We start from the raw sequence: 15414 nt of genomic DNA on the forward strand, positions 1-15414 counted from the left end.
GTGGTAGGGTTTTTTGCACACTTGCCCCTTCACTTTGGAACTCTATCCCTCAGTCTCTCCGTGATCACACCTCCATACATGATTTCAAAATCAATCTCAAAACATATCTCTTTGACCTATGCTTCTCTGACTCTTAAATTAGTTTCGTTTTTTGTTTTGTTTACTCTCATCCTGTAAAGTGACCTTGAGTCTGAGGAAAGGCGCTATATAAAATAAACGTTATATATATATATATATATATATATATATACAGGTGCATCTCAATAAATTAGAATGTCGTGGAAAAGTTCATTTATTTCAGTAATTCAACTCAAATTGTGAAACTCGTGTATTAAATAAATTCAATGCACACAGACTGAAGTAGTTTAAGTCTTTGGTTCTTTTAATTGTGATGATTTTGGCTCACATTTAACAAAAACCCACCAATTCACTATCTATACACGAGTTTCACAATTTGAGTTGAATTACTGGAATAAATGAACTTTTCCACGACATTCTAATTTATTGAGATGCACCTGTGTGTATATATATATATATATATATATATATATATATATATATATATATATATATATATATATATATATATACACACACACACATATATATATATATATATATATATATATGTATATATATATATGTATATGTGTGTGTGTGTGTGTATGTCTGTGTGTGTGTGAGTGTGTGAGTGTTCAGCAGTACAGGGTGTGCTGTGCTCTGAGGGCTGCCCTCTCTTCAAAGCTTTTCCTCAGATGTCTGATACTGCCTTATTTTCCCATCCACATTACTCAGTAGCATCAGAGAGGCTGCTCCTGAACCCTATTACTGGAAGAAGAACCTCTCTCCCTTTCCATCACCCTCTTCCTCTCCTAGTCTTTCTCATAGGCTTGTGTAAATGTGACCAGACATTATGTTTGCCTTAGAGGTTAAGGGCATGCTGAATTCTTAGAGATAGCCCACTGTAATTGGAGCCATTTTTCTCTCCTTTGCTACTTCATTGCTGTCTTAGTCAGCATCTGATTGAAATTAAATCTTAGTCACCCTATTTGAGTGTGTGTTTGTGAGTCTTTCCCTGTATGTTGTGTCTTTTTGAGTATGCGTGCGGTAGGAACTGACTGAGATGGAACAGGGTGTGTTATTTTACCTCCTCCATGGTGAGGGGGAGTTAATTTAGTGCTTTTAGCAATTTTGTATGTGTGCATTGCACTTAGTCACTGGACATAAGTTACTGAACTCATCATAAGCCCAGAGCAAGGTTCTGTTGCCAGGGTCCATGTTCATGGCTGACCCACTGTAACCACACTTCATTTACTGTAATGAAACTGTCATCCAGCCATCTTTAATCAAACACATTCTAGTCTGGACAGAGTTGAAATCATTGTATCCTGTGTAACCTTCAACATGGACACCAAAAAACAGCTTGTTTTTTATTCGTCTTTTTGAGACTTGCGCTCCAATCGACCTTGAAGCATGGCTTAAGACGTGATATTTAGTTTTATTGTCTAAACAAATTGAACAGACACGTGGCTTGAAGTTCTGAGTCCTTGAGGCTGCTTTAAATACATTGCATAGGTTGAAATGAAGCTCCCCCAACAATAGACCTTATTTACAGTCGTGCCATCTTTGATTTTATTGTCTCTGCAAAGACATACATTGTATAAAGCCATCAAAAAGCTCCTAGATTACATCTAATTTTCCACAGTTCATGTTGTGTGGAGTATTTTGTCAACTGAAATTTCTTGGAAAGAATTTTGTTTTACCATGTTTCATCAGCGAAACGATCAAAAAACACTTTAAACAACTCTACAACCAATTGAAGAGACTGTACGTCTATCCCTCACAGACTCATTGTCATTCCCATCATGTGAATGAGGACTATACATTTAGCTCTCTGGAGGCTTCTGTTGTGGTGTAAATGCAAATAGTCAGGAGTATGTAAAGAATGTTGGATGCTGAGTTTAAAAGGTTATGTTTTGATAAACAACTGGTCTCTCATACCTCTGTCAGGCTAATCAAATAGCATACCACTTTAGCACTTCCCCCTTGCCAAGCACATATACTGTATAAAAGGACAGAAGACAGATCTTCTGCATTTCACATGTGATGGAAGTGTATAAATGGTTGCGTATTTCATCATTCAGCTGTTTCACATTCTCCCCTTCATCTGAGAAAAATGGCTGAAATTTTGGCTAATAAATGCCACCACAACAAGTCCAATTTGCTTGTGCCATCCCCTGTGTTGAAATGTTAGTGAAACTGTGAGCTCACTCATGTTTTTTTTTGTTTTTTTTTCTCAACAGATTGAAGACGCCCAAGCGGGCAGTGTTTGCTGGCAGTATGCAGCTGTTGGCGGGGATTAAGCTGTGTACAGGAAGAGTACTGACAAACCATCCTCACTATGAGGACCAGGCGCTGAGGGAGAGGACCAGACAGGTAAGAGTCTCAGGGTTGTTTTCACTCTTTATAGGTTTGCTTGAATCTAAATTAAAGGATGTAGAATTGTAATTCAAATTTGTATTTAAAGGAATAGTTCACCCAAAAATGATAATTCTCTTATCATTTACTCATCCTTTAACATGTCAAACTCATATGATGTTCTTTCTTCTGCGGAACACAAACAAAGATATTTTGATGGAAATATGATGAGTTTATATCCCTACAATGCAAGTCAATAGGATCCAAAACATCCAAGCTCCACAAAGGACATAAAGGGCAGCATAAGTGGTTTAATCCATGTCTACTGAAGCAATACGATCTGATTTAGGTGAGAAACAGGAGTGTAACTCGTTGTTCAGTATTTATCCTCCCATTTGCAGTCTCCTAGGTACAGCCATGATTTGAAGCTCGATTACACTTCACGCTTGAGGCATGTGCAAAACACACGTACAGCCTGTGTGCATGCAAAGAGTGTACAGCCCTCTGTGTAAAGCACAAGTTAGTGTAATCAAGTCGTATGGATTACCTTTATGCTGCCTTTATGTCCTTTTTGAAGCTTGGAAGTTTGGACCCCATTGACTTGCATTGTATGGATTTATACACATAATAGCTCTATCGAAATATCTTTGTTTGTGTTCCGTAGAAGAAAGAAAGTTATTTGAGTTTGAGACAGCATAAAAAAGTTGAATTAAAATGGTATTTAATTCAAAGAAGTTCATACAAACTTTGTAGCTTTAATTTGTATTATATACACTACTGGTCAAAAGTTTTGAAACACTTACTCATTCTTTATTATATATATTATAATTTTTTTCTTCACATTTTAGAATAATAGCAAAGTCATCACAACTATGGAATAACATAAATGGAACTATGGGAATTATGTTGTGACTAAACAAAATCCAAAATAAATCAAAACTGTGTTATATTTTAGCATCTTCAAAGTACTCACCCTTTGCCAAGAATTTGCAGACATGTACTCTTGACATTTTCTCAACCAACTTCTTGAGGTATCACCCTGGGATGCATTTTAAACAGTATTGAAGGAGTTCCCATCTATGTTGGGCACTTATTGGCTGCTTTTCTTTATTATTTGGTCCAAGTCATCAATTTCAAAAACCTTTTTTTTTTAATTAAATTTTAGTTTTATAATTAAATAAATTAATATGGTGGCACAATTATATTTTTTATCTACAAAACTTAATTTCTAATATTTAAGCATACGCCTTCAGATCAAAAGATTTTTAAGATCATGAGAAACATTTCAGTCAAGTGTTTCAAAACTTTTGACTGGTAGTGTGTGTGTATGTGTATATATATATATATATATATATATATATATATATATATATATATATATATATAATTTATTTTTTTATTTATTTTTTGAAATATTTACAATATACACAACAAATGGGGTATTTCCAGAAACACTACTTGATATAAATTATCAGGGTTTAAAATGTATTTTTGCGTCTATATTTTTTACTTATTTAATATATTTAAGTATATTTAATAAATTAATTTTATGAACACTTAATTTAGAAATGCTCTAATTTACCCAATGTATTATATAATCAATAGATTAAAATTTTGATGTAGTGTATATATTTCTTGGGATTAAGTAAACCAAAAATCAAATGGCAGACATTTAGTGGTGCTGTATGGCAAAATTAAAATGTGTTTTGAGGGTTGTGTTAATTGTTTTGATAATATTGAGAGATGCATGTATGTCTAAACATTTAACTGGTTACCCATCAAGGAATAAATAGGCCTAATTATTCAAAATTAATAATGTAATTATTTGTTTTGTCACAAAATTTGTGTTATGTTGAACTAATGAAATTCCTGTGTGAGTGAATGGGTTGAATTTCATTGAATTGGGGCATGGCCAACTTAATTCAATTCTAATTTATGAAAGGGTGCCAATTCTGATTTCTGGCCAGCTCTGGTGTACCAAATAACACAAGTCTGGAGAGAAGGTTTTTGAGGACACAAGTAGTAATCAGTGGTATAGTGGTTGACTATTGTGCAACAGTCACAAAATATACATTTAATTAATTTCATTTACATCAAATATACATAATCAATAATGTTTTGCTTCGGAAAGCAACTTTTGCACCAATCGATCAAAGAAAACTTAGTCAGCCAACCTGAGGTCTGCATCAAAACTCTACTGTGAAAGGCAACTCCAATCTATATGAACACAGAATAAAAAAAAAAAACTATTTGGAGGGAAAACTTTTTCTTTTCTTGCAATCATGCCTCATTATTTAGATTAAAATAAACGAAGCAGATCAATAAATCAGTGAGAAACAAGACTGCAGTGCTAAGAACTAAGCCTTCTGATAGAGCAAGAGAAAAATCAGTTGATTTTCTTAATATTGAGATTACAAATGTCTGCATCAAGGAGATCATGAGTAAATGGTTAATAAATCCTCTTTAAGAGTCTTCTTAATGACATATTTGGTGTTATATACTTGGCTTCATCTGCAGGAGTGTGACTTGGGCATAATTAATTTAATTAGGTTTTTCAAAGGGGTGTTTGGAGGTTGACACATCAGTAGGAGTCTTTATGAACTGAAATAAACTCTACAGCACTGCTGTTCTATATTGCATGATTTTCATGTCCTGCTGAATAAAATAAATAGGGAGGGAGCTTATCTATAATAAACATTCTCATTAAGATGTTTAATGTACACTAACTCAAATCCCCATCGATTTCAAACTATAATTTTGATTCTATCATCTCTCAATCTCCCTTCTGTTTCTGTCTGAAAGAAACAGTGCCATGTTTTCCTTGGCTTAATTTACTAAACTGAGTCTGATTTACATATTGGTCTGTACAGAGATCATTTTTGTGAGTCTGTGAGGCTGAATGTAGAGGTGAAGAAGTTGGAGGCTGAACATGCCAATGACGATGTGCTCACTGTCATGTTTGTGCATGAGTTCAGAGGAGAAAAGAGTTGGTAGAAGACCACTAAACTCTAAACTAACTGTTTCTGCTTCATTCAGAGAATTGATCTACCTATAAGGACTCAAATCACCCCCAAAAACAGTGCACTTCAGCACTGCAATGTGATTCCAACAGGTGTGCCCTTCTATTAATGAATAATAAGCACATCCATAGCCATTGGCATGATTATGGTAATACTGTAAGTAGGGGGTTATTTGTCGGGGGACACTTTTTTTTTTTTTTTTATCGAAAGCAACTTACTGAACATTTTAACAACATGGACTATGGGGCAACCTGGGGATAAATGCCTTGATAAGGGGTAAAAATTGTGGTAGCTCTTGAATTGCCCCTTCTGGGAAGTATAGATCTCTGCAGAACAATAATGGCCATTTTCAAACCAGGATGTGTGTTTCTCAACTATCCAATGAAAGTAGGGAATCTCAATGAAGCAGGCAAATTGTGTAAAACGGTTGAAAATGCCTATCCCGATTTGAAAACACCCACTGATTGGAAAACCCATTTTTGTTCTGCAGAGACACAAGTCTCCCTTCTGGGGTCTGATTTGTAACTTCTGAAAAGGTTACCCAAATCTTTAACAACTAAGACACATCACCCAACATCTTTCCCTAATAGTCTCTCTAACATCTTTGTTCTTTTTTTTTTATTATTCCCTGCAGGTATACCAGATCTATGCTCATCAGTCTGCTGAGGAGGTTCATAAAGTGCTCAGTTCGGTTGGAGCGGACTACATTGTATTGGAGGACAGCATCTGCTACGAGCGCAGGCACAGCCGTGGTTGCAGGCTGAGGGACCTGCTCGATCTGGCAAACGGACATGTAGGTCACACAACATCTGTAGTTCATGCCCAAACACCACGCTTGTTCCATTTAAATGAGCCATATCAGAAAGTTTCTTCAGCGAGAAACTGAGACTTTTTTAGAATAGCTAAAACAAACAACTTTGCCCTTTACCGAAGTCTTGATGTGACAATAAACACATCAAAAGCCTTTCTTTGATTATTTGTTGTTTTGGAAATCTATTTCGCTTTGTCTCTTTGTCTCTTACTATTTTGTGTGCAGCAGATGCTTTTATTTTTCATTTTGTCACAACGTCTTGGTCTCACTCACCCACAGCCCGTAGTCATTAAATACTGTGATTCTCCATCTCCCAGAATTAGATCTACATTGTTCCCTCATTCCACCATGGAAAAAGAGTCATCCACCCTGCATGCAATCTAATCAAGCTCAAGCAACTTGATTAGATTGGATAGCTTGATTGTTCTTCTGTAGTTGATTAAAATTGTGCAGAATATCATAAAAAAGCAAAAGTTCTAACTTATAAACCGCTACATGTTTGCACACACGTCAGCAAAAAAAGTCATCTATATCACATCTCAGCAAAAAACTCTGGCTGTAAATAGCTTGGCAGCAGGTGTCATTCGTGTATCAGAGGTGCTTGCAATGCCTTTGAAAGACCTCATAGAGGTTTGCCTGCCTTGCTCCCCTGATCCATACTTCTGCCAGTCAATGAAAGAGCCTCGCTTACAGACTTTTTTGATGCTGCCAGATTCCTTCCTTCAGGCTGCCTCCAGCAGTCAGTGTCTGCGATTCACTCTTGTAACATTTTTGGTGTGCTTTTTTAACCTTGATTAAATCATATTTCAAACCCCACTCAGTCCAGAGATTGATCTTATTTATTTTTTTGTATTTGTTGATTGTAGACAGAATTGCCAAAGAAGCAATTTGCATGAAATACTGATGGCCCAGAAAAGGCAATGTGTTGAGTGGGATATCCTCTGATCTTTCCCATGGGTGCAGGTTCTTTCAATCTCTAGGTGCTTAAATTACCCCACAGCACCATTTCAAGGCCTTTCTGTTAATTTAGGAATATTTCTCAAAGTAAATGTTTAAAAAACCTCAGGGCACAATTTCTCAAAGATTTGAAAGATAAAGAAGTGGAATGCCTTTTAAAAGAGACACTTTACTTCTGAGACTCCCCTCCAACTTCTGAGAGTCTACTCTGTATTTGAAAATGTAGAGAAATAGCACCTAATGGAAAAGAAGTACAGTTATAAGACCAATGTTTTTCTGTCTATTTCAGATCATGGACGGCTCTGGGGAAAATGACCCGGACCTTGTCCCAGCATCTCACCCGCGATTTTGTGAGGCCATTAAGACTGATGTGCCTCCGTATTCGACCCTCTTCGCTCGAGTGTTCAAAAACAAGACCTTTCACGTGTACAAGCTAAAGAAACCCAAGAAGAAAAAAAAGGCAGATCTGTAGTGCAGACTCTTGCACTCGTTTCTTAACAGCAGTCGCCCACCTCACTGGATGTCTCAACACCCCATCTGGAATGTTCAATAAGTGTGTGATAGTAGCAGGTGTGTGTGTGTGTGTGTGTGTGTGTGTGTGTGTGTGTGTGTGTGTGTGCGCGCGCGCAAGAGAGTTTGGAAAGATGCCTGATTGAGCCAGCACGCGCTAGATGATTTGGTGCATGTTTGTGTGTGTAAATCTTGCTTGGAGCCAGTCTGCCGCAACATGAGTTCAAGTTTAATGTGGAGAGAGCAGAAGAAAATCTCTTTTTCTCACACTCCATCACACCTTCTCTATCTCTCTCTCTCTCTCTCTGATCATTGTATCTCACTCTCTCAACACGTGCCCTTCAACCAAACACAAATTTGCGCACATTCACACACATACACATTTTAAAGAAAATGTGGGAAGCAATGCAACTGCTTTCACAACCTGATTTCTTTCTCACACATCCAGCCAAATGAAGAAATAGAAACAGGGAAAAGTAATTGTAATTCACAAGAGCAGTTTGGGGGGTCCCACTTTATATTAGGTGTCTTTAATTTACTATGTATAGTAATAACAGTAAAGTATATATAGTTACAAGCAAATAACCCTAAACCAAACCCTAACCTATAGGAAAGTACATGTTGTTAATGAATGTTACTTAGTACTTGTTTAATTACACTTTAACAAGTACACTGTAAAATAAAGTGTAACCAATACTTACAATACAATGTACTTATTTTGTAATTACATGTTGTAATGCTAAATTATCACACAATTCACATTTGCTGCTACTGAGGTTAAGGTATGGGTAGGTTTATGGGTAGTGTTAAGGGTAAGGGTTGGGGTATGGTTAGGTTTAGATTAGGGTTAGGGTTTAGGATTAAGGGTAAGGTTAAAAGTGTAACTCAAGATGTGTTTAAATGCAGGTACTTTAACTGTAAGTACAATGCAACAACATGTATTTATATAATGAGTACATTGTATTAAAGTACACCACCCCTGGAGTTGTGAGTTTGAATCCATGGTGTGCTGAGTGACACATTATGGTGACCATGAGCAGGTTATCCCATGTGACTCTACCCTCCCTATCAATTTGGTTGCTCAGGAGCCCTGGCTGGAGTCACTCAGCATGCCCTGGATTCGAACTTGTGACTCCAGGGGTGATAGTCAGCATCTTTACTCGCTGAGCTACCCAGGCCCCCCAGTGTTGTCTTGTCTTACCGTTTGCCAAAGTTGTGATCAGTTTCAACAAAGTTGGGCTTTCAAACCCAGTGTACCTGATTTCTCGCTCCTTTTAATGAGAACACAGATTCATACACCATACATAAAAAGATGCTGCTGCTTTTGGTCCCTCAAACAATGACACATCTGAAGAATCAACCTATTAATGGGTGCCGAGAAAGTGCCATACATTCACATTGTAAGAATAAACTCCTTCCACTGTGGATATCATTGCTTGTTCAGTCTACTAATTATTAACAATGACTAATTAACAACAATGCCACATTGTTGTTAGTGGCAGAGAAATAACAGCTAAACTTTTGTCATTTGTTCTCTAATAAAGTGGGACTATATTTTGTGTTTTAGGTCAAGTGACACTAATTTAGGTCAGTTTTTAGGATGAAAAATAGTTGCAAATGTTCGTAAAGATGAAAGATACATAGCCCATTGAATTTCTTTTTCCTCCTTTTAGAAATATTTTTTCAATGTAGTTGCAGATTTTCGCTGTTTGTAGAGTGTCTTTTTAGATCAGGGTAAACCATATTTATTGAATGGTCAGTCATGTTTAATATGATCCATATTTTTTCATCCTAAGAGAGTGTTTTGTGTATGAAAGTGCCTTGCCATTTTCACTAAAACACGTCCATTGAGCTGCTGAGCTAACGAGTCATCATTTCAAAAGACCTTCTGAGTGGCTTCAAGTGCTACCGAAATGTACCTAGCTTTCTGTCCTTTTTCAGGATTTTAGTTCAATATATTTGTAAAGTGATTCAGATTTGTTGTGCACAACCCAGAGCACCTCTGTACAGTGTTTAAAGATAAGCATGGTATTGATGACATTTTGTGATTGTGTGGTGTAATACAGCTATTGTTACGACTTACCCATGGAACGGTTTTCATTTAAACCTCTGCTCTGTGTCACAATACATCACAACACTCGGCAGATGATCTTTATGGAAAGTTGGCTTTAATTTAATGTGCTGATACAGTGGCAAGAAAAAGTATGTGAACCCTTTGGAATTAGCTGGTTTTCTGTATTAATTGGTCATAAAATGTGATCTCTTCATCAAAGTCACAAGTATAGACGAACAAAGTGTGCTTAAGCTAACAAAACACAATTATAATCTTTCATGTCTTTAATGAACACATTCCATTAAACATTCATGTAAAAAGTGAGTGAACCCTGGGATTTAATAACTGGTCGATCCTCCTTTGGCAGCAGTAACCTCAACCAAGTGTTTCCAGTAGCTGCGAATTAGACCTGCACAACATTCAGAAGGAATTTTGGACCATTTTTCCATACAGAACTGCTTCAGCTAAGCCATATTATTAGGATGTCTGGTGTGAACCGCTCTCTTGAGGTCATTTCACAGCATCTCTATTGGGTTAGAGGAATGTTCCGGGTTCAATACAAGTTAAGGTCAGTCGGCAGCATTTGTGGCATAATGTTGATAAGCATAAAAAATTAATTTGACTTGTTCCTTCTTTTCTTTAAAAAAGCAAACATCGAGGTTCCAGTGAGGCACTTACAATGGAAGTGAATGGGGGCCAATTTTATAACTTTAAAATACTCACTTTTTCAAAAGTATAGTCACAAGACATAAAGAATATGTGTAAAATGATTTTAGTGTGATGAAATCTCACAAACCTTTTCTGTGTAAAGCTATAGACAATTTTACAACTTCGTTACCATGACAATGTAATGTCAACAAACACTAAAATAACTGTAAAAATTAAATTTAAACTACTTTACACACGTTTTAACAGAATTAACACAAGTGCTTTTACAAGATTATAAGCTTAAAATTTCTGTTTAAACCCTCCAAAAATTGGCCACTTTCACTTTCATTGTCCCCATTCACTTCCATTGTAAGTGCCTCACAGTAACCCAGCTTTTTGCTTTTTTTTTTTTTTTTTTTTTAAGAAAAGGAGGAACGAGTCGAAATGAATTTGTGGTAATCAACATTATATCACAAATGCTGTTGATTTAGCTTAACTTGTATTGAACCTGGAACATTCCTTTAAGGTCTGTTTTTTTATTTTATTTTATTTAAAAAAAATTTGCCATTCTGTAGTGGATTTACTTCGATGTTTAGGGTCATTGTCCTGCTGCATCAACCGAGCTTCAGCTGGCGCACAGCCACCATGACATTATCCTGTAGGATATCTTGATAAAGTTTGGAATTTATTTTTTCCTCGATGGCAAATGCTCCAGGCCCCAAAGCAGCCCCAAATTATGATGCTCCCTGCACCATAACTAACCGTTGGGATGAAGTTTTCATGTTGGTATGCAGTGCCCTTTTATACGTATTGCTGCCTGTTCTTCCCAAACAATTCAACCTAAGTTTCATCAGTCCAAAAACATTTTCCCAAATGCGTTGTGGAGTGTCAATGTTTTTGTTGGAAAGCAGTGGCTTCTTTCATGGTGTCCTGCTATGGACATCATGCCTGTTTAATGTTTTCCATATAGTAGACTCAAACAGAGATGTTAACCAGTTCCAATGATTCTTTCAAGTCTTTTGATGTCACTCTAGGTTTTTTTTTTTTTTTTTTTTTTTTTTTTACCTCATTGATCATTCTGCGGTGTGCCCTTTGAGTAATCTTGGCTGGACAGCCACTTTTAGGAAGAGTAGCCACAGTACTAAATCCTCTCCATTTAAAGACAATTTGTCTAACTGTGGACAGATTAAAATCTAAGCTCTTCAAGATAACTTTGTAACCCTTTCCAGCTTAATGCTGGAAGATCCCTGAATCTGAGATCTCTTTTTTGTGAGGCATGGTCCACGTCAGCAGATGCTTCTTGTGAATAGCAAACTCAAATTTTTTTAGTGCTTTCTATAAGTCGAATTAGCTCTAACCCACAGCTCCAATCTTGTTTCATTAATTGGATGCCAGGTTTGCCAACTCCTGACTCTAATTAGCTTTTGTTGACATCATTAGCCTAGGGGTTTTCATACTTTTTACCAACCTACACTGTTAATGTTTGAATTATGTATTTGGTATGTACAAGAACAATACAATAATTTGTGTGTTATTAGTTAAAACAGATTGTGTTTGTTCATTATTGTAACTTAGATGAAGATCAAACCAGATTTTAAGGCATTTATACGTAAATGCAGTTAATACCAAAGGGTTAACATGCTTTTTCTTGCCACTGTATTGTTTAAATGAAAGAATTTATTTGTACAGTTTATTTTGGCTGTCACATTGCACTAGTTTGTTACTGTGGTTTTTCATGGATTGTTTGAAATGTTGATTTGTCCTTTAACACCATATTCAATGTATGTTCTGTGTATGTTTTCCATTTTTGTAATAAAAGCATATTTATATGTTGGATGTGGCTGAGCTCCATGACTACAAAATGAATTCTGATATATGAACTAAAAGCACAAAGGCATTTATTATTATTATTATTTTATGAATACACATCAAATATTTTAGCCAACTCTAATTGTTTGTTCTGTATTATCCACAATTAATTACAACATAGTTTTCATGTAAAATATGCCACTTACCAGTAGTTAAGAAGAGACTTACAACAGAGATATTCCAAGAAATTAAATATCCTGCTGTTTCCTTTGAATATAGCAGTATTTAAAAGCGTTCAAGTATCATTGAAGCCATGACAGATGAACTCCATTTATTCAGAAAAGACAAAATAAAAGCATTTTAAAGGATGCAAATACAAAATATCAAGATACTTTTAGCAACTAAAAGAAAGATTAAATAATCCATGGGGGGGGTGGGGGAAACAGCTTTTAACAAAAGCTTTCCCTTTATATATTTTAAAAAAGCAATAAGGTCTTCGAAATGCACAAATGAGGTAAAATCAGTTTCACAAAAATATCGTACTGTATGTTCACCACACAAATAAACAGGTGGCCTTGGTTAAAAATCGAAGCGGAATTGCTCTTGTAAGATAAGGAAATCTATGATTCTGTTTTTTATTCATGAATGCTCTCACCTCACATTGTATCCTCTCCAATCCCCTTACAAGGATGATTCCAATACCATTGGCCTCTTTTTTCACTCTATGAAATTGCAAGCATCGCACTTCCAGCTATATTTCTGGGCTTCACTTATATAAAAAAAAAAAAATTATATATACTTTTGTTGCTGCTTTTGGAAAAATTGGCACTTTTTGAGATCCATAATAAGAGTGACAACTTCGAGTTTTCCAACTACCATGATCCTTTGGTTCACAGCATGACAGAGAGCGATCAGTTCACATTAGGATTAGCACTCTGATGTCTTTTAACACACTCCTACTCTCTCCTCTCTCTTTAACCAGCCTGTCATGCTCCACATACACATTCTCCAATAATAAAAAAAATAAATAATGGGAATGATAAAAGGAGGGCAAAAACATTGCCTTGAAATGCATCAGATACAAGGCTGGCATTTGAGGCCTCACCGGAGGAGGCTACATGACTGTTAGTGTTCCATTTGCGGACCGGTAAAGCAGTGCACAGAAGCTTACTCTCGTTACATGCAGCCTCACCACAAGCCCATTAAACATTACACAGGAGGTGCTTAGGGTCTGAAACAACCGACACGCACACTTGCACTCCCGCTTTTGTGCTAAATGCACCTGGTACTGAGACCCATCTTTTCTACACCGCAGAGATGAATAATGTGATGGGCTATGAGGGGGCTTCAGGGTTATTTATAGCAGGAGAGGAAATAATGATATGGTTGGACAAGCTGGTTTGGTTAATAATACAATACTTTCAAAAGGAAGCACACTGGACAAACTCCCACTCATTGTAAGCTCATTCCAGTGCTGAAAGCTCCTTAAGTTTGAGTTGATCATATAGAACAACACACATTTTTTTTTTGTTTTTTTCATTTGTCTTAATTGCTGTTCTTTAGTATGGCAGACTTCGAGGGCTGTGACCAGTACTGCCAAGTAAAGGACAAGAGCCAATGACTTTCCATAGTTTTCAGCTACAGAAAACTTCCATCCTCATGCCAGCCACTCAACCTTGTTCTTCATCTCAGTCACATATGTATTCCAGCCGTTCCTTCGCTTCTTTTTGGCTGGAAAGAGAGGACACAATTTGTATTCCCAGGGAATGTCTCCTAAAATGCCAAACAATAAGACTTATTTCTGTTTCATTTTCTACAGTTTCCCACACATCTTCAGTTTTATTGGTCTTTTTTTTTCTTCCCCAAACTGCCTCTTTCATCCTTGCATTCAAGTGAATAGAATTTATACTGAGGGCTGAGCAAATAGAAGAAATCAACAGTATCCGAGTATGAGGTTATGATTGATGAACACAAGTAGCCACTCTGACAGAACAAGCAGCAAAGTGATTTCAGAAACCAGCCATTGAAACCAGCGGAGAGGAGAAACCCCCTCCAAGTGACATCCAAGCACCTCAGTTCATTTTTTTTTTCATTCCGTCTTTCCTTTAAGAACACATAGACCATACAGACATATAGAATGGTATATCAGGAAAGATCAGACCGAGGCACGTTAGAGGCACTCTGCCAGTGTCTGTCACAAAGACAACAAATGGTTCCACTAAAATCATTGTCATCCGCAAGTCACTGTAATAAAGATGCCCATGGAATTCTCGTGTACTGGATTGGCACTTCCCATTTGATACTTGTTGAGAGTCCCAGAACTGGCTCTGTATGCATGGGGAGTCATCTTGCATGAAGTAATACAACAATAGAAAGACAAATAGGTATTTCAGAGAACGAAAAATCCCTCTGGTTTTCACAAAAAAAGTCTTTAGTGGTCTCCCTCCTCTCCTCAGACTGTAAGAACTCTTCTCTCAGAGGTCACTTCCCTCAGCTCGCTCGTAGAGGGCTTTCAGCTTCTCAAAGCGTGGCCCCCACTCTTTCAGACACTCGTGACCTGCTGTTCCCTCTTCCAGCCCAGCGGAGCTGAAGGAACTCAGTGACCCGGCCAGCGAGCCACCCCCCTCCGTGGAGAAGACCTGCAGAGAGTCGAAGGGTGGCGTCTCCGGGTGCTGGTCTGCATCACGGATAATTTCACACAGGTAACGGGCCAGGTCCTGGCTGGAGAAGGACAGACTCTTGCGGGCCAGCTGGGCAGCTCGGCTGGTATTTGCAGTCTGGCCTTGAGCTGGAGAGCGGGAGGGGGGCACGTCCCTGCGGATGGTTGTGGTGCCTGATGAGATGGAGGAGGTGGTGGTGGCTTTGCACACTCTGGAGGGAGGGTCAGGCTGGCAAAAGTGTTGCTGTTGCTGCTGGGATGGAGGGTGGTGATGGTGGATGGCTCGGGATCGGTTGTACTGCACCGACTGGGCTGGACTGGGCTGCAGGGACTTCTGGAGCTCTGCCATGTCGTAGGCATTCTGACAGAGAGAGAGGGAAAGGGGAAACAGGGTCAAATTGAATGCACGCAGCAGTGACAAATAACAAAATCATTAGCATAACATAATGCACCATTACATTCAAGCAACACTTTCTGCATAATAATGACGCAAAAAATGCAACAATTGATGCCTGGACTAATAAGACAG

At 37.5% G+C, this 15414-nt stretch overlaps 2 protein-coding genes across 6 annotated transcripts in view; one reads left to right on the forward strand and one right to left on the reverse strand.

Moving 5' to 3' along the window:
• LOC127409872 (probable C-mannosyltransferase DPY19L3) overlaps positions 1 to 12251 on the forward strand; it is a 70149-nt gene extending 57898 nt beyond the window's left edge. For all 5 annotated transcript variants that reach the window (XM_051644811.1, XM_051644803.1, XM_051644822.1 and 2 more), the window contains 3 exons: positions 2304 to 2436; positions 6073 to 6231; positions 7496 to 12251. In XM_051644811.1, the coding sequence (XP_051500771.1) occupies positions 2304 to 2436; positions 6073 to 6231; positions 7496 to 7678 (475 nt within the window). In that variant the 3' untranslated portion in view covers positions 7679 to 12251. The remainder of the gene's footprint in view (positions 1 to 2303; positions 2437 to 6072; positions 6232 to 7495) is intronic.
• Positions 12252 to 12557: 306 nt separating this feature from the next.
• LOC127409830 (neural-cadherin-like) overlaps positions 12558 to 15414 on the reverse strand; it is a 413418-nt gene continuing 410561 nt past the window's right edge. Inside the window, exon 33 of the mRNA XM_051644684.1 lies at positions 12558 to 15246. Within this exon, the coding sequence (XP_051500644.1) occupies positions 14701 to 15246 (546 nt within the window). The 3' untranslated portion in view covers positions 12558 to 14700. The remainder of the gene's footprint in view (positions 15247 to 15414) is intronic.

The sequence above is a fragment of the Myxocyprinus asiaticus genome, chromosome 2 (genome assembly GCF_019703515.2).
Source record: "Myxocyprinus asiaticus isolate MX2 ecotype Aquarium Trade chromosome 2, UBuf_Myxa_2, whole genome shotgun sequence".
In the NCBI taxonomy this organism is placed as follows: Eukaryota; Metazoa; Chordata; class Actinopteri; order Cypriniformes; family Catostomidae; genus Myxocyprinus; species Myxocyprinus asiaticus.